The 24659-nt window shown below is 35.2% G+C and overlaps 1 protein-coding gene and 1 non-coding gene across 2 annotated transcripts in view; one reads left to right on the top strand and one right to left on the bottom strand.

Annotated features, from left to right (window-relative positions):
- Positions 1–24659, top strand: part of LOC106509227 (uncharacterized) — a 434083-nt gene that overhangs the window by 195664 nt on the left and 213760 nt on the right. The gene's annotated exons all lie outside the window — the stretch shown is intronic.
- Positions 8149–9120, bottom strand: LOC100152489 (olfactory receptor 13C8). Its single transcript, XM_001924498.3, has one exon. The coding sequence runs from the start codon at positions 9109–9111 to the stop codon at positions 8149–8151; it is 963 nt and encodes a 320-aa protein (XP_001924533.1). The 5' UTR covers positions 9112–9120.

Here is a 24659-nt window from a genome sequence, read left to right as displayed (position 1 = left end):
TTATTCAGCACAAAAATTCTCCCAATGGATCCACTCATGGGTATCTACCATGTAGCTACTGTTAGAAACTTTGGGCATCTACATGTTAAAATTTCTGTAAGGAGTTCCCATGTGGCTCAGTGGGTTAAGGATCCCATGTGTCACTGCAGTGGCTTGGGTTGCTGCTGTGGCGTGGGTTTAATCCCTGGCCCTGGAACTTCTGTATGCTGATGATGTGGCCAAAAAAAAAAATTCTATGATAGATGCTAACATATCTAAGTGGTTTCTTCATCTGTATTCTCCAAAAGGGAGTGCTGATTGCTATGTACACCTTTATTATTAAAATTTTTTAATTTATTATTTTCTTATTACTTATCATTCTATTTGCCATTCATCCTCTGACTGGTCCTGAGCTGAGAATTCAACTTTTGCTATATTTAAAAAATGTTGTAGCTTATGTAAATTGAGAATTAAAAAAGGTCCTAATACTTATTGAATCCTACTTTAGATGTTTAGGATTCTCCTTTATTATGACCCAATCTATCATTGCCCTGGACTTGTATGAATATTGGAGAAAAAAGAGCTCTCCACTTCATAAATTAGATCATTCCACTCGATTCTTATTGATTTCAAACAACTCTAATCATTTTTTAAAAAATCATGGCATTAGTTATATGAGCCCTCAGTTCCCCAGGATGAAAATAAACTGTCTTCATGACTTCATGTCTTTTTTTTTGGTCTTTTTTAAAAAAATATTTATTTGTTTATCTCTTAGACCTGCACTTGCGGCATAGGGAAGTTCCCAGGCTGAGGGCTGAATTGGAGCTGCATCTGCCCGCCTGCACCACAGCCACAGCAATGCCAGATCCGAGCCACATCGCCACCTACACCATAGCTCACAGCAGCACTTGATCCTTAATCTAGGGCAGGGATTGAACCTGCATCCTCATGGATACTAGTTGAGTTTGTTACTGCTGAGCCATAATGCAACCCCCTGACTTTATGTCTATTGAGAGTTACTAACTCAAATATCACACTGCTATGAAATAAATATACTTGAGTAAAAAAAGCTGTGTCTAAAGCAATATGGAGGGGTGAGAACTGCAACATCTCTTTAATTCTATGTGACTATACAAAATTCATGTGCTGTAATATTCCCTTTTCTACCAGTTTATAACCTTTGCCTCTCTACTCAATATTTTTACTAGAATATGTCTTCTTTATTCTATTTAATTATATTTATGAATGACTCGGTGATGGTAGTGTATAGAGGACTGCTTTCTCTTTACAGAGTAAAATGATTCCACTTTTAGAAATTTTCACACTATGATCTCATACATTCTTTTCTTTACTGTTTCGTTGTAACTAAGGAGGAGAAATTAATCTCCTAGGACAGTCCCAGATTCCCTCCAGAAAAATCTGTGGAAGGAAGAGTGTTGTTAAAAAGTTACAGGTTACTTTCTTTAACAAGCTTGACTTTAGACTGCTACATCCCTGTGTAACCTATTTGTACCCTGCTATTAGAGAGAAGTAATTCAGTCAACTTTTAATGATGTCCTCTGAGATGTATTTTCCTGCTCAGGTGTAAATATCAGACTGTATGTTCTGTTCCAGAGGGAAGAGATTACCAGGCTATGAGAAAACAAGTAGAGGAGAAGTGATGTCTTTCCCAGGTCTATTGGCCTCTTTGGAACCACTGTATTTTACATGATTAGAGGTCACATAGAGCTGAAAATTGTTCCTCATCTATTTTCTAAAGAGATGTGTGGAAAAGTTCTTTTAACAGTCAAAAAAATTGAGATACATGACAGACTGAAGGGAAGCGTCTGAATTTTGGAGTCTGTTTAGTTGTGCTGCATTCCCCACTGTGCCACTTCCTGGCTGTGTGACCAAGGGCAGTTTGCATAACTTTTTTGCACTCCACATTCCTTACTGTATAAAAATCACGTATGTCTTCATGTTTTTGTGAGGATTAAATGTGTCTGCAACATAAATTATGTTTAATATGTTCCCTTCCCTGAGCTACAGAGAGCCTTTGTCACTGAAGCGGTGGCTTCATTTTAATTAATCTGCAACTGGAAAGAGAGCTCCTCCTTCCTTTTCCCATTGTCTGGAAACCCCATGGTTGTCCAAAAATAGTCATAAGAATATTCTCTTTGGGCTCAATAATATTGTTCTTTAATTTTTGTTTGGGTTCTTTTCAATCCTATGACAACTTTGAACCTACCACTTTTGACTCTCCAGCCTGCCCTACAGTTGCTGTTCCTCAACCAGCTAGGTTATAGAGCCTCTTCTCCAAATTGATATCTCTGATATTGCCAGAGTCCATATTTTCCTTTCTTAGAGTTAGGATATTTCATGTTGGGCATCATGAGGCTCTCCCTCTTCTGATGTTGGTGACTCTAAATAACTGTCCCTTTCTTTCTACTTCTTCGGTACCTACTTGCCTCTTCTTTTAGTGGGTCTACTTCTTTCTTCCCTGTACAGATGGGTGCAGTTAGAGACTGCATCGATCTTAACTATATACTTTTCTCATATACTGCATCGATCTTAACTATAATATTCACATTAAAATTTAAACTATCTGCCTCATCAAATATAAGCACAAGGGTATTTAAATTTTTGTCCTCATATACTGGCTAGTGTACATCAACCTGGTAATCTTCTGTCACCGCAAGGAAATCTGGTTATAGTTGAACTCTCACTATTCCTCCAGCTCTTTAGTTTATTTTAAATGAAGACTCTTCCTCCAGAGTGAGAGAAGTGCTATAAAATGTGGATGAATGAGCTAGTACATTTAATCTTCACAACAGATGAGAAAGCTGAGGTTCAGAGAAGTTAAATTACTTGCACAGGCATAGATTAGTAAACTAGGTATGCACATGAGATTCCAATCTAAAGAGTTTGGCTGCTCCTACAGTCTCTTAACCAATAGTGTTTTTTGTCACTCTTGATAAACTAAAAATTCTCAGACCCGAAAAATTGCCCTTACTTAAAGTCCACCACACTGAAAATCCATGACCCTTAGTTTATTCAGCAGTTTTCTGGTTGGTTAAAAGATTTGTTTCCTAGAGATTACTGTCTGTTACTTGTAAGTACAAGGGTATCAGTGAGTTTCCCAGGAAGATGATGCAATATGGGGCTCAAGACCAAGTCAGGTCTTATCAACTCTTATTCATGGTTTTTGCCATAATTACTGAGGACTTGGTTATCATCGTCTCCTGAATTCAACTGTGTATCCAGTTAAGAGCTTTGGAGAAGTTACAGGGTTAAATATAGGATATTTTAACTTTCTTGTCCTCTAATTTCATTGGATTAATTCTCCTGACTTAGATACAATTGGACTTCAGGATATTTCCCTTTGACTAGTATGCAGTAAAGGGAATAATATGTACTTATAGTTAACACTGTGATTTTAAAACTAGCTTTCCCTCTAAGAACCTGTATGATCTTAACTTCTATAAATCTTAATCTCTTCATCTTTAAATTAAGAACAAGGAGATACACCTTTCAAGATTGTGAATATTTGTTAAGAACTAATAAGATGTGATGTATAGCACAATATCTTGCATATTGACTTTGCATTCAAATTCCCTAGATAGTTCCTTATCTCTTTTCTCCTTTTTGTTTTCTTCCCTCTCTCTTCTTTATGAAGCCAAGTTTCCTATATGAATTCAAGTATGAATGTCTTCCTTAAAAAACTGTTTTTCCTGTATCTAGCAAACTTTAATTGCAGTGTTCAATTATGTTTCATTTCTTAGCATGGTTGATATTGAAAATATGGAATAGCTACCAGATAATCAGAATGGACACATAACTGTGACCAACCAGTGCAGTTATTCCAGAGTATAAGTTCATGTCTGCTTTTATCAGGTTTTAATTTTTTGGTTGTAATTTTTTTCTCTTATTTATAAGCAAAGCTGAAATTTAGCTGCCATACATTACTATGGCCACACTGATTATTTATGGCAGGCATTCATTCTGATTTACTGGAGCACTTGGCATAGAAGTTGTTAAATATTTTGAATATCACTGCTACTCATTAGTCATTTAGAAGTGTAATTTAATCATCTCACATTATGGAGATTTTTTTTTGTCTTTTTGCCATTTCTTGGGCCATTTCCGCGACATATGGTGGTTCCCAGGCTAGGGGTCCAATCAGAGCTGTAGCCGCCGGCCTATGCCAGAGCCACAGCAATAAGGGATCCGAGCTGCGTCTGCAACCTACACCACAGCTTACAGGCAACGCCAGATCCTTAACCCCCTGAGCAAGGCCAGGGATCAAACCCACCACCTCATGGTTCCTAGTCGGATTCGTTAACCACTGTGCCATGACGGGAACTCCTGGAGATTTTTATTAATTACTTTTAATTGAATTGAGAGAATCCGAACTGTTTAATATAATTTCATTGAACTTTGCTGATTGTTGCTTTCAGCCTAACAACATATTGGTTTTTATACTTGTTTCACATAGACTTTTAGGATAATGTGTATTCCATAATAGTTGATTGTTAAGTTTTTTAACTATTTTATTCAAATTTAAGACTCTCTACCTCCTGGTTGTGACATCAGGTATTTCTGCATTTCTGAAATCAGGTTTTCTGTTCTGTAAAGTTGGGGAAATAGTAGCTCTTTGAAGAGTTAGCATGATGATTCAATAATAAGATCTTTATAGGGAGTCCCCATCATGGCTAATGAACCCAACTAGTATCCATGAGGGTATGGGTTTGATCCCTAGCCTCACTCAGTGACTTAAGGATCTGGCATTGCCGTGAGCTGTGGTGTAGGTCACAGATGTGGCCTGGATCTCATGTTGCTGTGGCTATGGTGTAGGCCAGCAACTACAGCTCTGATTTCACCCCTAGCCTGGGAACCTTCATATGTGCAAGTGTGGCCCTAAAAAGCAAAAAAAAAAAAAAAAAAAAAGCACCGGAGTTCCCGTCATGGCGCAGTGGTTAACGAATCCGACTAGGAACCATGAGGTTGAGGGTTCGATCCCTGCCCTTGCTCAGTGAGTTAACGATCCGGCGTTGCCGTGAGCTGTGGTGTAGGTTGCAGACGCGGCTCGGATCCTGCGTTGCTGTGGCTCTGGCGTAGGCCGGTGGCTACAGCTCTGATTCAACCCCTAGCCTGGGAACCTCCATATGCCGCGGGAGCGGCCCAAGAAATAGCAACAATAACAACAACAACAACAACAACAAAAGACAAAAAAAAAAAAAAAAAAAAAAGCACCAAAAAAACCCCAACCCTCCCCCCCCAAAAAAAAACAGCAAAAAGAAAGAAAAAAAGATGTTGATAAATTATTTTGGAAACTATACGTACCATCCTCAAGTTATTTCTCCATTCATTTATTTATGCATCATTTCAACAAATTTGTAGAAATAGCCTACCTGTGCCAGGTGAGTGGTAGGTATGCATAAATAAGAGAAAGGGGTTATATTTTTGTTTCTTTCTCTCAAGGTCCTAAGTTTATCCCTTTTCACATGTATTTCAGGGTTTAGTAAACCACTCAGTGTTTTCCTTTCATATGATCATATGGTAATTATTATATATCACTTTACACTAAAGAGATTTTTATAATCTACATTTTAGACATAAGGAACGAACTGTACAGGAAATGCATATGTCTTACTCAAGACCTGTCATTTAGTTGTGTACAGAAATGATAGTTGGACCAAATCTACTGCTTATACTCCGTCTGATTCACTATACTTCTCAAGCAGAGAACGGCATATTTTATTGTTTTTAAAGATACCTCAAGACAAAGTAAAGACTTAGCAGTGATGTTTATTTACCAGAAGTAAAAGCTGAGTTACAGACCCAAAACTCTAAGGAGGTGGCATTGGTGGGGTATTGGTTCTGGCCTATAGAAAAGTAGAACTGACACCACTACTGAAAGCAGTTAAGTCTTTGCCATTGTCATAGTAAAGAACCATAGCTGGAGTGATGCTGACATGAACAAGAAGCAAATAGTGAGGGCCAAGTCTGTTATCTTCACCCAACTTTCCATTCTCTCTCTAGCAACACTTTTAGAAGAATTTAACAGAAGCTATCTAGCAAAGAAATGTGATTTTCAGTATCTCAAGCCCAACTCACAAGGCAGAACATAGAAAAGTAGATTTGAGGCCGAGAGACAGTAGCTTAATAGCATCAGAATTACTCTGTAAAAAAGGAAGGATGAAAATCTTGTGTCTACTCAAAACATTCTGGTCTATTAAAGCATGTCCAGCATTAACAATAAAAAAATCACCAGTGTTTATTGGACATTTAGGATGGTCTAGGTACTAATGCACGAATTAATTTATTTAATCTTATGAAGAAATCATAATTACCCGTTAGCAATAAAGGAAGGTATTAAGAGCTTCCTTTTACAATTAAGAGGAAGTTGTTATCTTTTACTTTAGATATGCGTTCTATATTTCAACTTTCATTGACTTCTCAAAGGTTTACAAGAAAGGATTACTTTCCTTTGTAGACATATCTGACTCAATTACTTTAGTGGAAATGGAGCTTCTACTTCTCACATCGGCACTGGTCCAATGTCTGCACTCTTCAGACAGTAGAAATTTTCTCAAGTTGGGGCCATCTTTGTCTTATCCTCCAATGCCCCCAAACCTATAGCTTTTCAATTCATTAAACAACTTGACTGTCTTTGGCCACTTCTTATATCCTCTTTTTGAAATTGTTGTCAGTTACCAGTTGTCCAGTTCTCCTGCTGCTTTGGGGCTGTGTAATGTAATGCAGAGTAAGAAAGAAGTCCTCATTATGACTGGTCTCTTCTCAAAGTCCAAGAGGAATTCTCTGCTATCAGGTCACCTCTATTTATCGGGTTAAAACTTAGGGTGCATTACTGGGGACCCTTTAAGCTTAGTTTCATTGTGTCCCAAATCCAGAAAAGTTATGGTAGCTGGTGAATAAAACCTCTTCCTCTACATTATGATATACATCACATAAGAAATAAAAGGTAGTAATTTATTAAGGGAGTTCATATGACAAAATGCCAATATAGTTCTTTTGTAAAATATCATATCGGATCAGATTTCATTTTGAGTAAACTTTGTTACTTCAGATATGACAGATATACATTTATGTGTTTATACATTATGTAATTCATTTATTTATTAGAAAATATTTATTGAGCATCTCTTATATGTCATCTTCTATTCTTTGAGATGTTGTAGGGTTATAAACAGACAATTTCTTGCTCACCGCATGAGAGAGCTTGTATGTTGGTGGACAAAAATATAAATGAACAAATTAAAAATAAATATATATGTGTTAATAATCACTTTAATTAACAGCATACTTATTTTAAGTCATAAAAGTGCTATTTATTTATTTATTTTTACTTATTTATTTTTGCTTTTTAGGGTTGCACTCATGGCACATGAAAGTTCCCAGGCTAGGGATTGAATAGGAGCTGCAGCTGCTGACTTACCTCAGAACCACAGTGATGTGGGATCTATGACATGTCTGTGATCTGCACCACAGCTCATGGCAATGCTGGATCCTTAATCCACTGAGCAAGGCCAGGGATTGAATCAGCGTCCTCATGGATACTAGTCATATTCCTAATCCGCTGAGCCACAACTGGAACTCCTTTTTATTTTTATTTATTTATTTTTTCGCTCTCAGGGCCACACTTGCAGCATACAGAAGTTCCCAGGCTAAGGGTTGAATTGGAGCTGTAGCTGCCAGCCAACACCACAGCCACAGCAATGCAGGGTCCAAGCAGCATCTGCAAGCTGTACCATAGTTCATGGCAATTCCGGATACTTAGCCCACTGAGTGAGGCCAGGGATCGAACCTGCATCCTCGTGGATACAAGTTGGATTTGTTTCGACTGTGTCACAACTGGAACTCCTCAAAGTGCCTTTTAGAACATCTTTTGCCTTTATTATTTTCTAAAGGGGTAAGAGTGATTTTGCTTTCCTAAGGCTTCCAAGAAGTGTTCAACATCTTGCATTTCTATAATAGTACTTTTAAACCATAAGTGTGTTTAATTTCTGCAGTTAGAACAAAAAATAATAGTAACAACAGCAATGAAATTATTTCTATCATATAGTTTTGAGTGACACATGGTGAATTTGTTTTCACAGGGTCTTTTTCTCTATTTGAATTTTGTCTGGAGCAGCTTTGAATACTGAGTCACATAGTGTAAGTCAGTATTTATATTCCATCAGAGAAGTTTTTCCTACCCAACATGTTCTTCACAGCAGCCTTTACATCCTTGTTCCTCAGACTATAGATCAGAGGATTGAGCATAGGTGTCATGACTCCATAAAAGAGGGAGATGAGGGCCTCAGTGATGTCTTGATTATCTATACCAACAGAGCTTTTAGACTTAGGCTTTGCATACATGAAGAAGATGGTTCCATAGAATATAATCACCACTGTGAGGTGGGCTGAGCAAGTGGAGAAGGCCTTACATTTTCCTTCAGTGGAAGGGATCCTCAGAATAGTAGCAACAATAAAAATATAAGAGATGGAAATTACTAGCAATGGAATAACTAGAACAATCAGATTTGACCCTGCCATGCTGATTATATTGATTGAAATATCAGCACAAGCCAATTTTAGGATAGCCAGAATCTCACAGACAAAATGGTTAATGACATTTTTAGAACAGAATGGTAATTGCATTGCTAGAGATGTCTGCACCATTGAGTCAACAATCCCAGAAACCCAGGATCCAACCGCCATGGACACATAAGCACCTTTGTTCATGATGACATGGTATCTCAGTGGGTAGCAGATGGCCACATAGCGGTCAAGTGCCATCATGCCTAGAAGCACACACTCTGTGGCCCCCATGGCAAAAGAAAGGAACATTTGTACCATGCACCCAGAGAAGGAAACCCTTTTCCTTACTGTCATAAAGCTGTCAAGAATTAATGGGACAGAGGAGCTTGTGTAGCAAATGTCCAAGAAGGAAAGATTACAGAGGAAGAAATACATGGGGGTGTGCAAGTGAGGATCGTAGAAGATTACTGAGATAAGGACTCCATTTCCCAGCAGGATCATCAGGTACATCCACAGAACTAACACAAAGAAAACTGTCTGGAGCTTGGGGTGGGCAGAAAGCCCAACCAGGACAAATTCTGTCAATGTGGAATCATTGGTCTTTCCCATATTGCATATATTCTTTCTCCAACAACACTCTATGGATGATAGAACAGAAATTTGTTAATACAGTGTCTGAAAGAGCTCCTCTTTCAAGAATCATATCCTTGTTACCATAGTTTGGTATTTGGATGCAATAATATAACTCTGGGACAAATTTCTTATTGTGAGCCCAGGCCACTAGAGAGGATCCTAACCTGATTTCTCAGGGTTAAGAGAAGACATTTGATTATAGGATGTTTGGATTCCAAGCCATTTTATTGCCATTTTTTCTAGTTCTACCTCTTCACACATTGACTATAAATCAGTGATTTATAGCCTGGATGCAGCATATAGATGTGCTTTGTTTGGAAGTGATTCCTGCACAGTGTTTTAAATTTGAATTACAGTTTATGTTGTGAGCCACACAGGATGTCCAAATTTGAATTACATTTTAAAATGAACATTTTTATAGCCAAGACATGGAAAAAACCTAAATGTCCATCACAGATGATTGCATTAAGAAGATGTGATATATATACACAGTGGAATACTCCTCAGCCATAAAAAAGAACAAAATAGTGCCATTTGCAGCACATGGATGGAACTAGAAACTCTCATACTAAGTGAAGTAAGTCAGAAAGAGAAAGACAAATACCCTATGATATCACTTATATCTGGAATCTAATATATGGCACAAATGAACTTTTCCACAGAAAAGAAAATCATGGACATGGAGAACAGACTTGTGGTTTCCAAGGGGGAGGGGAAAGGGGAGGGAGTGGGATGGACTTGGAATTTGGGGTTAACAGGTGCAAACTATTGTGTTTGGAATGGATAAGCAATAAGATCCTGCTGTATAGCATTGGGAATTATATGTAGTCACTTATGATGAAGCATGATAATGTGAGAAAAAAAAATGTATACATGTCTGTGTGACTGGGTCACCTTACTGTACAGTAGAAAATTTACAGAACACTATAAACCAGATATAATGGAAAAAATAAAAATCATCATAAAATAAAAAAGATAAAATGAATATTTTAAAGGCAGGAGCTATCCTGGTGCAGGCCGGCAGCTACAGCTCTGATTAGACCCCTAGCCTGGGAACCTATATGCCACAGGAGCAGCCCTAGAAAAGGCAAAAAGACAAAAAAAAAAAATAAAGGCAGGAGCTATGATACAAAATCTATTTTCAGTTTTTCTCCATAAAAGTATAATATTTGAAAACATTGGCCCAGTTTCCATTACGGAACTCATTTATAAGTGACCCATTGTATTTGAGCCATGTTCTCCATTCTACAAGACTACCCCCACCCTTTTTTGCTTGTTCCTGGAGATGACTATTAGTTGCCAATTAACGTATTATTCTCAGTTGATCTCAATCAGTTATATTATTAGCTGATAGATTATATACATATTTGAATTCTTGACCCATGTCTGCATGGACAGCTTATCTACTAGACACAGTAGGAAACTATGAAAATGTTTTGATTTTTTAAAAAAAATTCAAGTAAAACAATGATTTTCAGTTTTAACATGTAATATTAGTATATTTATCTTTATGCCCATGTAGTATAAAATATAAATCTTAATGTTATTTCATGGAAGAAAGGGCCCATGAAGGCAAAAAAGTCTATGGCCCATCATAATGCAGCCCTGGTTGAGTCTCTTTTTAGCACTCAGTATGGTCCTCTGGTGGCATAGGTAGTCTTTGCATAGTGCCTCACTGAGGATAGTAGCCTCACTGAAGGGACATGTCTTTACATTACCCCAGTATCTAACTACTTTGATATGACTAGGGATTATGTATTCAAATAAATGTGTTCTTTAAATAGAAATTAATTGAAAGCATTTAGAAATACAATTTTATTCTGGATTTGCATTGTAATATTGTGTATCTTAGGCCCTACATAATTTATTTTTACCTTATGTGAAAACTATCACTTAGGGAATCAACTGTAGTAAAAGTGTTTTTATTCCAAATATATACGTTTAACTAAATCAATGACAAATAACTATCATTTTTTCACAAATAAAATATATAAGAACCAAAATATAGAAAAAAAGAGAGAATTCCTCTGGTTGAAGATACACTGGTTTGGAGGGAAGAAAATGTACTATCTCCTTAGTACCTTATTTGCTCTTCTTCCATCAGTTTGATTTTTATAGAATTCCAAGGGGTGTAGTTTGAAAACCAACTTATTGCAGTAAGAAGTAATATTAATAATCTGCATTTTAAAATAATTTCATTAGCAACATGTTTTAAAATAATGTATTATTGATTATTCTGTGACAGATGCATTTCTAAATGCTTGTATTCATAACAATTCAAGGAAGTAAGGACTATTATCATATGGTATATGGATTATCCTTCCTTAAATACTTGGTAAACATCACCAGTAAATCATGATATGATTAAAGAAAATAAAAAGCAACTATTCAAGGGTGAAGGAGGAGGAGGTGGAATGGATGAGTAGTTTGGGGTTGGTAGATGCAAATTATTACATTTAGAATGAATAAGCAATGAAGTCCTACTGTGTAGCACAGGGAATTATATCCAGTCTCTTGGGATAGGACATAGGAAGATAGTATGAGAAAAATAATGCGTGTATATATACAATATAATATATAATATATAGGTATGGCTGTGTCACTGTTATAAAGCTAAAATTGACATGACACTGTAAAATCAACTGTACTCTAATAAAAAAATAAAAATGTTAAGTAGAAAAAAAGCAGTTATTTCAAAAGAGGCAGGAAACAAATTTGATGAAGATCAATTCATAATTTTCATATAAACTATTTTAAGTTCACAAATAGAAAGTAATATCTTAATCTTGAAAGGAAACTACATACCAGAAATCTATAGGAAATTACCATTCATTAATAATTAATTGAGAGTTTATACATTGTCATTAAGATCTGGGTTAAAATAAGGATGCTTACCCTATAGCTAGTGTTTAATATAGACTTAGTAGTCCTGGTCAGAGTCATAAGACAAGAAAAAAGCAGAAGCAACAATAAAAAGAGAATAAAAAACTTGTAAGACGATTAAAAAATTAGTAAGATTTCTGGATGTAAGATCAATGGAAAATCAGTAGTCCTCTTTATATTACCAATAAATGATTAGCAAACAAAATAGAAATAAATATAAAATAAATTATAAAACATCTGAGTTTTATCCTAATGACTCATGTACAAGATCTTTACAGAAGTCATCTAAAAATTAAAATAAAAAGCATAGTAAAATATAAGTAATTCAAAAGGTGTAATATATTAATGAATGGTATAAAAATAAAAGGCTGCCATTTTTTCTCCAAATTAGTTTATACATTAAATTAAACATATTCAAAAATTTAGCTGGATTTTTTTGAGGAATGTGAATACCTGTTCTAAAATTTCTATGTAGGAATAAAATTGGACATCTTGCACACAATTTTATAAAAAAAATAAGGGGAAAATCAATATTTAGAACACACAACAAAGCCACAGTAATAAAAATTCAATGAGAATGGTTTAGGGACATAGTCCAGTAGAAAAGAAAAGAGATCTCAGATATAGACATATGTTTATATGGGAATTTGATATATCATAAAGCTATATAGCAAACATGCACACACACACACACACACACACACACACACACACACACACACACACACACACACACACACAGTATATGATATACCCTAAACAAAGGGGAAGTGATAGCATAGTAAGTCATGTTAAGAAAATCTTTCTATATGAAAAAAATTTGATCCTAGGATTATCATATATACAGTTGGAAATCAGATGCAAAAAAATATTAAATTAATAAAAGACACCATATAGAAAATTTTGGAAGCTTAAAAACACAGAAGGGTTTCCCTAAAGTCTCGCAAGTACATGGAGAGGTTTTAACACTTAGAAAATCTGAAAAATGCTTGTCCCCTTATAGTCCTGGCCAAGAACTTATCTGGGACATATTCAATTGTCCTATGCAATTTTAATACAGCCAGAGAGTTTTCCAGTATATCAGTATACTCTCATCAGAATTCTATCACCCCCATGTTTGCCAACATTTGATATCATCTACTTTTCTAAAGAAAATTAATATTTTATGGCTGTTTTAATGAGAATTTTTCTGATTTTTGAAGTGGCTGCTCCACATTGGCCTGTCTGTTTCTCAGTGTAAATCATGGCATTCTATTTCACAGTAGTGTCTGTGCACTAGTGTGAATCAACCTCTGTGAATGAGATCCAGCCTCTTCTTGTTTATTTATTTATTTATTTATTTAATTTTTTTTTTTTTTTTTGTGGGGCTGCACCGGCAGCACGTGGAAATTTCCAGGCCAGGGGTCTAATCAGAGCTGTAGCTGATGGCCTACACCACAGCCACAGCAATGCTGGATCTGAACCATGTCTGGGGCCTACACTACAGCTCATGACAACGCTGGATCCTTAACCCATTCAGCGAGGCCCTGGATTGAACTCTTGTCCTCATGGATCCTAGTCTGGTTTGTTACCAAGGAGCCACGATGGGAACTCCCTCTTCTTGTTTTAACAAATAAATCTTGGGTTTGTGGGGTAAGAAACAGAATGTGGATCTTGGTTAAAAAGCTTCAGCAACAGAAACAACAAAACACACCGTATTGATGTATGGTGAGATCTGTGGGTAGGAAGCCATACAGTTTCTCTTGGGGGAAACCTCTGAATCATGGCCTGTGTTTTATTCAAACTCTGAGTACATACAGTCAGACTTCAAAGAAGGGGAAATCATCTGAGAGAGGGCTAGGGCAGTATTTCATTGCGTCAATTGAATTTGACTTTGATGAGGTGAGGAGGAATAGTCTTAGGTAATGGGCTGGGATCAAAATGCAATCAGTGGGGCTAGGTTAAAAAAACAAAACAAAAAAACAACCAACAACCAATGTACAGGGGTGCAGTGGTAAAAAAAAAAGAGAAACAAAGATTTGCCAGTTTGTGAAGTATATTAAATGTAGTATTAAGGAATTATAATTTATTCGCCAGACAATTGGGAGACTTTAGAATTTTGACCACGGGGGTATTAAGGATGGAAAACATAGGGGAAAAAGAGGTTAATAAGGTTAATGTAGAGGCATTCTTTAGGTTATGTACTTTTCTCAACAATATTGTACTGTGACCTATGCTTGGTAGGTCTGTGAACATTGTTATTCTGGGCAGTCATTGGCTCCTCCTCTAGTTTGTAGAAAATCTGACTCACAATTCATCTTATTTTGGAACTACACACATAATGATTCATTTTAGGTCAAATTGGTATCAAAAAGTTTTAATTTCCTTGGCAAAAACACAATCTGCCTGTTTCCTCTGGGTTTTCAGCCCACTCCTGTGAAAACTAAAGTGAATCTAGCTTAAGCCTGAAGTGAGACCAAAGCTCTCTTGGGTCCTTCATCGCTAGTTCTTAACCGATGGCTTTAGTTACTAAACTAACCAAAGTAATAATAATTGCTTCATCCTATCTGGGCTTTTCTTTTTTTCTGTTTTTTTTTGTTTGTTTGTTTGTTTATTTTTAACTTCTGAGACTGAAGGGCACTTATATACCCAAGGAAAAAGAAAATCATCTCAATGAGTTGAAAGATTGATGCCCTCGGAGTTCCCTTCATGGCTCAGTGATTAAAGATCCTGACTAGGATCTATGAGTATGTGGGTTCAATCCCTGGCCTCGCTTGGTGGGTTGAGAATCCAGTGTTGCCCTGAGCTGTGGCGTAGGCCACAGATGCGGACTGGATCCCGTGTTGCAGTGGCTGTGACTTTGGCTGGAAGCTACATCTCTGATTAGACCCCTAGTCTGGGAACATCCACGTGCTGCCAGTGCTGCCCTAGAAAGACCAAAAAAAAAAAAAAAAAAAAGATTGATGCCCTTCTGCTGTTTTCATGTTTTTTTCTTGTTGTTGTTTTTTTGTTTTTGTTTTTGATAGCTTTCACTGTCCCTAGAAAAATTCTCTTCTAGAATTAGTGAGTTTATGGAGTTATGGCTCACTAGATGAAAAGGACACATTTATTTTGTCTTCAGTTTTCCTCCAAATGCCTTACATATGATGAACATTATAAGCAATAGCAGTTAAATATTTATATGAGTGTTAAAAAAAACTCTGGCTACATCTCTTATGAACTCTCACATTATACTCACATTTTTAAGCTTTTCTCAGCAACTGTGTTTTCACCTATGTAATGGAGCAACCTGGTCTGAATTTAATTATTATGCAGTTTATAGTATAGAAGGGGAACTTAAAACACATTTAACTCTTTCTTGAGTAATAATTAGTTGTAGTTAAAAGAGGATAAGACCTGAAATTACACTCTTAGGAAACCCAACTCCAAATTCTAGATCTTTCGCATGCTGGAGAAATGAGGGATGCACTACTCTTCAGTCTGGGCTTAGTTATCTGTAAAATTACCAAGAGCTTCTTCGTAAATTTCGGGAGTGAATCCAATGATGTGATACAGAGAAGGCATTTTGCAAGCTAAGTATCCAAATGCTTGTTCATTCATTCATTCATTCATTCAACACATGTCTTAGTAGGTGCCAGGCAATATAACTAGGGATGGTGGTGAGCAAATGAAGTCATTGTAACATCTGTTTTTCTCAAGACCAAAGGATAATTGTTTATACAAATGTTTTAGCATTTGTTAAACAACATAATATTTTACTTTTATATGGCTTTACAATTTTGAAGCTTACAAAGAATTTTCCTAAGCTACCGCCTTTTCATTTAGAAACAAGGAAAGCAATTCTGAGGGAAGGTAAATACCTTCTCAGTGTTCTGTGCTTAATTATTTGTGTGTAGGAAGCAAGTGTAGACTGGCTCTAAAGCTCATACTCTTTCCAAAACACTGTTATCTCAGACAGAGAAGCTGTGTTAATCTTATTGGCTTTAGGGGCAATTGGAGAGAGGCTAAATTAAGTAAACTTGAAATCCAAACAGAATAACAGACATATAGAGAATATGACAACTGCAGATTTGATCCACTGAGCCAAATTTGTCCTACAAATTATAGCTCTTAGTACAGTGAAGGAATAGATGGAATAGATGCTCTCTCTCTCTCTTTTTCCTGGAACACTTCTGTTATACAAAGTTAGTAGATTAATCCAGGTCACTTATATTCAAAATGAGAGATAAGGGCCTTATTGTAGATTTTTGTTTCCATGTAATTTATTCTCCAGAGTCAAAGCTCACTCTGGAACTCAGAGGTACTAGGATAAAGAGGTGCTAGTTACAGTGATCCTGGCTCAAGGATCTTCCAGAAAGGATTCATGAAAGAGATGGTTTACGTTTATTCATATTTATAGAGATAAATATAGGAATTATATTTTGTCTTAATTAATTTGAATTCAATTATTTTGAATATACTCATTTAGATGATATGGTATCTCAGCTATTTTAAAAAGCTTTTAAATGTTTTTTTTTTTTAATATGGTGGTCATAGCAACTTTTTTTTTTTTTTTTGGTCTTTTTGATTTTTAGAGCTGCATCCATAGCATTTGGAGGTTCCCAGTCTAGGGGTCTAATTGGAGCTACAGCTGCTGACCTCTGCCAGAGCCAGAGCAACACAGGATCAGAGCCGCATCTGTGACATATACACAGCTCGGGGCAACACCAGATCCTTAACCCACTGAGCAAGGCCAGGGATCGAACCTGCAACCTCATGGTTCCTAGTCAAATTTGTTTCTGCTACACCATGATGGGAACTCCCATAGCAACTTCTGAAGATGGTCAAATGATTGCGTGGCAGTTCCACGCATTTGGGACAGAGAATTAATTTTTTTTCAGCAGATTATATGTACAGTAATAGCATTCAAATTGCTTAGATGCTAAAGAAAATGCCAGATAACACATTTGTTTTGCAATAATATCTCTAAGAGCACCAATCAAAGAAATATAATGTTCTCATTCTATCTGCTGCAGGGAGGGGAGGAGAGTCAGAGTGAATGCTTTTGAAGAGCCAGATGTGGCAAAGAGCACTGAATTTTATTTTAGAGTATCAAAGATTTGGAACCCTCCTTCTTTAAATGAGGCTAACTCCTACCTAAGATCTTTGTTCTGAATATTACTCAGCCATAGTCTAAAATACAACAGAAATCTTTATAACATCTAATGATGAAAACTTGACATGAGAAAATAGATATATCCAGTTAAAACATATAAAACTGATGTCTTACCCATAATTTGAAAAGCAATATTTACAACAGAAGAATATGGAACATTATGTAATTTATGTACCTCTGAGCCTGAGAAATGGTTTCCTTTTCTTGATTTGAGGTCACTCTCCTTATTAGCTGCTTAGCTTTACAGCCTCAAGAAGTGCTCTTCATTTTATGTAATAATTTTCAAGATAAAGTGAGAGGGCTATTAGTGAGCCTGAGATAACAAGCAGTGTGTGATACTTATTTTCTTCAAGTTTTGATTTATCAGTAGTTTATTCCTCAGTTAAAACTGATAGATGAATAGATTTAAAATATTCAGACTCTCAGGTCCAGAGTTTATAGTTCAATTTTAAAAAAAAGTAAGATGACCCATGGATTCTTGGGGCCTTTGTGGTTATCTAAATGTTTCTATACATTTTGAGCTCCAGAAACATCCTCCAAAGCATCAGCCATTAGCATTGAAAGGCAATTTAAATTCTTTTGGGGGCAAGCCAGAGAGGAGTCCAATATTTGCAACAAACTAAAATTAGCAATGTAAACATGGAGGATTAAAACCTTTCCAAAACTCCAGGGAGAATGTAGTTCAATCCAATTATATGATATAATTAGTATATTCTTGTAATGCAATTCGAACATGAAACATATCAATGTCTGTATTACCACAATATTTGAAAAATTTAAGACTCAAATAGAAAAAATCCTTTAATAAGTATTGGTGTTTTTGGGGAGAAATTATCTGAAAACTTCCCACAATTAATTGTGTAAATTGCCTTCATTTGCATAGTGCTTTCTGGTATCTAATATACTTCTCAGAATACTATTATGAGTCAGACCAGTTATTCCTATTATGCAAATATAGAGCCTCAGACTCTGAAAATTGAAACATTCTGATGAAGGTTGTTCAACCAGTATATAAGAGGATAAAAAAATCTCAAATTCAGCTTTTGTGGCTCTCTCGCCTGCAATCTATTTCCATCACTGCCCCATCTTGCACTTATAAGATCCTGAAATGAGCTGTTTTTCAGGGCCATACCCACAGCATACAGAGGTTCCCAGGCTAGGGGTCTAATCAGAGGTATAGCTGCTGGCCTGTGCCACAGCCACAGAAACGCCAGATCCAAGCTGTGTCTGCAACCTACACCATAGCTTATGGCAATGCCGGATCCTTAACCCACTGAACAAGGCCAGGGATTGAACCCGCAACCTCATGGTTCCAAGTTGGATTCGTTTCTACTGCACCACAACAGGGACTCCTGAAATGAGCTTTTAGAATTTTGCATTCCCCACTCTGCAATGGATATAGGAAAGTTAGGTTAGAAGAGTGTAAACAATTGAAACTGATAATTAAATGTCAATAAAAAATTAAAACTGAACTATATTTTCTCTCTAGATCCAAGTAAGAGTTGAAATATATGTAACAGAATGTAACTTTTTATTAAAAAGTATTCCTCTTTGACTTTAATAATAACACATTACACTCAAACTTGACTTTTGTCCCAGAGATGAATTCTTTCTCAATAATTTTCTGTTAAAGCTTTTTCAGATAAGCCTACTCTTTCAAATTGGTAATTTCTTTTTAACCTTCTGCATATCTTTTCTAAATTTAGTTCACCCTAAATGCTGTAATTTATGCTGCTCAGGCATCTGACATTTAATGCCAGAGAATAATAAATAATATCAGTTGAGTCATGGAAGAGGAGCATTTGCCTATGTGCTTTACATGTATTTAACTTATTTGATCCTTTTTACAGTTTTATGAGATATGTGCTATTATTACCTTCATTTCAAAGATTGAATAGCTGAGGAACAAAAAGATACTGTTCATTGCCTGTAAGATATATATACACAAGTCTGTGTATGTATGTATACAAACTGTGTGTGTGTGTGTGTGTGTGTGTGTGTCTGTGTGTATACACATAGATGTATATAGTCAAGTTTCTCTTGTGTATGCATGTATATATACAAGTTTCTTTTCAAAGACTGAAAAGCACTTAATGGCAGAAAACTTTCTACTTTACTTTTCTCTATCATGGCATTATCTCAAGATGTGCCTTGAGCCTGGTGGACACTCAGAATATATACTTGTAAACATATGGACAATTTTACCATATACATTTAGCTCCTCAAATGATGCTCTGTAGTTTGTAAGTTATGAAGTTATATGTTGTTTTAATATATATAATTATTGTTTGCTGTAGTAATTTTTATAAAAGCTGTAGTAATTTTTACTAAAGGACCACTAAAAAATAAAGGATGTTGAAAAGGAGATAAGACTTGAGTCCTCTTTCCAAACATCTTTCTCTGTCTCTTCAACCTGAAAACCTCAAAATCTGTATATTTTATGTACTAGTCTGCATATTTTATTGACATATAATTGGCATATAACCGTATAAGCTTAAGGTGTACAATGTGTTAATTTGATACACTTACATATTACATTAGCAATACTGCCAGAGTATTAACAAACATCTTTATCACATTACATAATTATAAGTTTTTGGTGGTGAGAACATTTAAAATGTAGTCTTTTAGCAACATTCAAGAGTATGACACAGTATTGTTAACTATCATCACAATTCTGTGCTTTAGACTACCAGAATTTATTCATATTCTAACTGCAAGTTAATGTGCTTTGACCAACATCTCCCCAGTTCCCTCACCCCATAGCCTCTGGTAACCACCTTTCTACTTTCTATTTCTATGATTTCAGCATTTTTACATTCCACATGTAAGTGCTATCATATAGTATTTGTCTTTCTCTTTCTGAGATCTCACTGGTGACAATGCCTTAAGTTTCATGCACATTGTCCCAAATGGCAGGATTTTCTTTCTCATGGGTAAATATTATTCCATTGTCTGTATATACCCCACATCTTTTATCCTTTCACCCATTGACAGTCACCTATGTTCTTACCATGTCTTGGCTATTGTCAATAATGCTGTAATAAACATGGGAGCACAGATATCTTTTTAATATCTTGTTTTCATTTTCTTTGGATGTTTACCCAGAAGTGGGATTGCTAGCTCACATGGTAGTTTTATTTTTAATTTTTTGAGGGATCTTCATATTGTTTTCCTAGTGGCTAAAGAAATTTATGTTCCCACCAACAGTGCACAGGGGTTTATTTTTCTCCAAATCCTTACCAACACTTGTTACCTCCTGTCTTTTTTTAAAATTTATTTATTTTTGTTATTTCCCCCAACTCATTTTTTTCCCACTGTACACCATGGGGACCCAGTTACACATACACGTATACATAATTTTTTCTCCCATTGTCGTGCTGCGTTGTAAGTATCTACACATAGTTCTCAGTGTTACACAGCAGGATCTCATTGTTAGTCCATTCCAAAAGCAATAGTTTGTATCCATTAACCCCAAGCTCTCAATCCCTTCTACTCCCTCCCTCTCCACCCGGGGAACCACAAGTATATTCTCTAAGTCCATGATTTTCTTTTCTGTGGAAAAGTTCATTTGTGCTGTATATTAGATACCAGATATAAGTGATATCATATGGAATATATACACAATGGACTACTACACAGCCATAAAAAAGAATGAGACAATGCCATTTGCAGCAACATGGATGGAAATAGAGACTATCATACTGAGTGAAGTAAGTCAGAAAGTGAAAGACCTCTTATCTTTTTGATGGCAGTCATTACAACTAAAGAGAAATGCTATTTCATCTCATGGTTTTGATTTGGATTTCCCTGATGATTAATGATGTTGAGCATCCTTTCATGTACCTGTTTGTCAATTGTATGTTTTCTTTGGAAAATATTTGCCCAGTTCCTCTGCCTATTTTTTTAATTGGACGTTTACTTTCTGTTTTTGACTTCTATGACTTTTTTATATATTTTGGCTATTAATCCCTTATCTGATATATTGTTTCCATATATTTTCTCCCATTCAGTAGGATGTGTTTTTAGTTTGTTAAGATTTCTTTTACTGTGTATTAGCTTTTGAGTTTGACATAGTCCTACTTGTTCAATTTTGCTTTTGTCACTTGTGCTTTTGGTGTTATAGCCAAAAAAAAAATCATTGCCGAGACAAGTGTTAAGGAAATTTTCCCTATGTTTTCTTCTAGGAGTTTTATAATGTCTGGTATTATGTTTAAGTGTTTAATTCATTTCAAGTTAATTTCATGAGTAGTGTAAAATAGGGGTATAATTTCATTTTCCTGCATATTGTTATCCATTTTTCTGTGCACATTTTATTGAAGCAACTGTACTTTATGCTTATACCTTCCTCGGTTAGTATTCTTGGCTCCCTTGTCAAACATTATTAGTTAAATGTATATGTGGGGATTTATCTCTGGAATCTCTATTCCATTTGTCTATGTGTCTATTTTTAAGTCAGTACCATACTCTTTTGATACCATAGCTTTGTAGTGTAGGCTGAAATCAGGAAGTGTAATGCTTTCAGGCTTATTCTTTCTCAGGATTCCTCTACTTGGGGTCTTTTGTGGTTTCATATGAATTATAGAATTTTTTTTTCTATTTCTGTGAAAATGCCTTTGAAATTTTGATAGGGATTGCATTGAATCTATAGATGACTTGTGTAGTATGTATATTTTAACAATATTAATTCTTCTGAAAATGTAAACTTGTATATCTTTCTATTTGTGTCTTCTTTAATTTCTTTAATTTTATCCAAGTCTTGTGGTTTCACCTCCTTGGTTAAATTAATACCTAAGTATTTTATTGTTTTTGATGATACTGTAAATGGGATTGTTTTATTTATTTCTTTTTTCAGACATTTTATTGTTAATATATATAAATGCAACTGATTTCTGAATGTTGATTTTACATCATAAAATTTTACTGCATTAATTGATTAGGTTGAGTCTTTAGGATTTTTTTTTTATACATAGGATTGTATTGTCTGCAAATAGAGATAATTTTACTTCTTCCTTTTCACTTTGGATCTATTTATTTACTTGCCTGAATGATCTAGATAGCACTCCCAGTACTATGTTAAATAACACTGGTAACAGTGTGTACCCTTGACTTGTTCCTGATCCTAGATGAAAAACTTTCTACTTTTAACCACTGAATATGATGTTAGTTGTGGGTCCGTCATTTAAAGCCTTTATTAAATTGAGGTATATTATTTCTATGCTCAATTTATTGATAATGTTTTATTAGGAAAGAGTGTTATATTTTGTCAAATTCTCTTTTATGCTTCTATTGAGATTATCATGTGATTTTAAACTTTCATTATATTAATGTGGTATATGACATTTGTTGATTTGTATATGTTTATGTCCCAGGGAAAAATATCACTTGATCATAGTATAGTCACTTTAATGTGCTATTGGGTTCAGTTTGCTAATATTTGGTTGAGAATTTTTGCATCTATATTCACCAGGGATATTGGGCCATAGGTTTTTATTTGTTTATTTGGTTGGGGTTTTTTAAATGATTTCAATTTTTTCCATTATAGTTGGTTTATTGTTTGTTTGTTTCTTATAATAGCCTTATCTGGCTTTGGTATTAGGGTAATGCTGGCCTCCTAAAATAAGTTTAAGAGTTATTCTTCCCCTTTAACATTTTGGGTGAATTTGAAAAGGATTGATATTAATTCTTCTTTAAATGTTTGGTAGAATTACTAGTAAAACAATCTGGTCCCAGGCCTGTCTTTGTTGGGAGGTCTAGAATTTTGATTCACTTTCCTTACTCATTATTGCTCAGTCTTTTTACTTTAGGAATTTATCAATTTCTTCTAGGTTATCCAATTTATTGGCATATAATTATTCATAGTAATCTCTTTATCCTGTGTGTTTCCTTGCTATCCTTTGTAATGTCTGTTCTTTTATTTCTCATTTGAGCCTTCCCTCTTTTTTTGTTCTTAGTTATCCTAGATAAAAGTTTTGTTTATCTATTTTATCTTCTCAAAGAACCACTCTTAGTTTTTGCAGTTTTGTCAATTTTTTCATGTGGATTTTTTTTTTTGGTATTTATTTCATTTATTTATACTCTGATCTACGTGTTTCCTTCCTACTGCTAACTTTTGGCTTAACTTATTCTTTTTCTAGTTCCTTTGAGGTTAAAGTTATGTTACTTGAGATCTTTCTTTTCCCTTAATATATGCTTTACCACTATAAACTTCCTTTTAAGAACCGCTTTTGCAGGATTTTATAGATTTTGGCATGCTTTGTTTCCATTTTATTGCAATATATTTTTTACTACTCTTTTGATTTTTTTAACTCTTTGGTTACTCATGAGTGTGTGGTTTTGTTTTCACATGTTTGTAAATTATCCAGTTTTCCTCTTGTTGATTTCTACTTTCATACCATTGGGGTATAAAAAGATACTTGGTATAATTTTAGTCCTCTTAAATATACCATGACTGACTTTGCAGATTATAATGGAGAGGTTTTGTGATCTACCCTGAAGAATGTTCCATGTGCCCTTGAGAATAATGCGTAATCTACTGCTCTTGGATATAATGATCTATATATGTCTGTTAGGTCCACTTGGTCGGAAGTATGGTTGAATTCCAACATTTCCATGTTGGAACTCCTTTCAGCATTTCTTTTAAGGTTGAGTCTAGTAGTGGTGAACACCTTCAGCCTTGTTTTTCTGGGAAAGTCTGTTTCTTCTTCACTTCATTTTTTTTTCTTAAATTTTTTTTATTATAGTTTATTTACAGTGTTCTCTCAATTTCTGCTGTACAGCAAAATGACCCAGTTATACATATATATATATTATATATATATATGCATTCTTTTTCTCACATTATCCTCTATCATGTTCCATCACAAGTGTTTAGACATAGTTTCCGGTGCTATACAGCAGGATCTCATTTCTTATCCGTTCCAAATGCAAGAGTTTGCATCTACTACCCCAAACTCCTAGTCCATCCCACTCCTTCCAATCTTCTTCATTTCTGAAGAATAATTTTGATGATATTCCGGGTTAATATCTACAATATAGCTGAGTAGACTTTCCTAAAACAATTTAATTCAATAATTTGTTATTTTCCTATCTAAATTCATGCCTCAAAGTGTCCATTCAGGACTTCTTTTTCTCTTCATTCCTCCTCACCCTCTTCCTCCCCCCTCCCCTCCACCCCCCTTCTCCTTCTTCTTTTTCTTCTTCTTTACTTTTGTGACTTTAAACATATGAATTCCATTTTTCCCTATGAATTTATTTGTTTTATTGCTTATCGGTATCTCATTTCATTCTAAAATATGCTGCACAATATTAACTTGCCTAAAAGAATAAATATACAAAAGCAAAAATGTTAAATGACAATATATTTAATTCACAGCAAATATCTGTTCTATTTCATTTATAAAATCTGAATTATTCTTCAATTCAAGCATTTCATTTTGGTAATTATCACTTGAGCTAGTCATTTCTTTGAATTTATTTTGGTAATCATAGTTTGAGCTAAAAACTC

Source organism: Sus scrofa, chromosome 1 (genome assembly GCF_054392235.1).
Source record: "Sus scrofa isolate SSC_HxYL_T2T_F1_AM1 chromosome 1, Sscrofa_HxYL_maternal_Yorkshire_Landrace_v2.0, whole genome shotgun sequence".
Taxonomy (NCBI): Eukaryota; Metazoa; Chordata; class Mammalia; order Artiodactyla; family Suidae; genus Sus; species Sus scrofa.
The sequence above is the reverse complement of the archived record's forward strand: the minus strand, read 5'-3'. Positions and strand labels throughout refer to the sequence as shown.

Excerpts from the sequence above, each read along its gene's own strand:
- LOC100152489 (XM_001924498.3), bottom strand. The coding sequence starts at position 9,111 with ATGGGAAAGACCAATGATTCCACATTGACAGAATTTGTCCTGGTTGGG.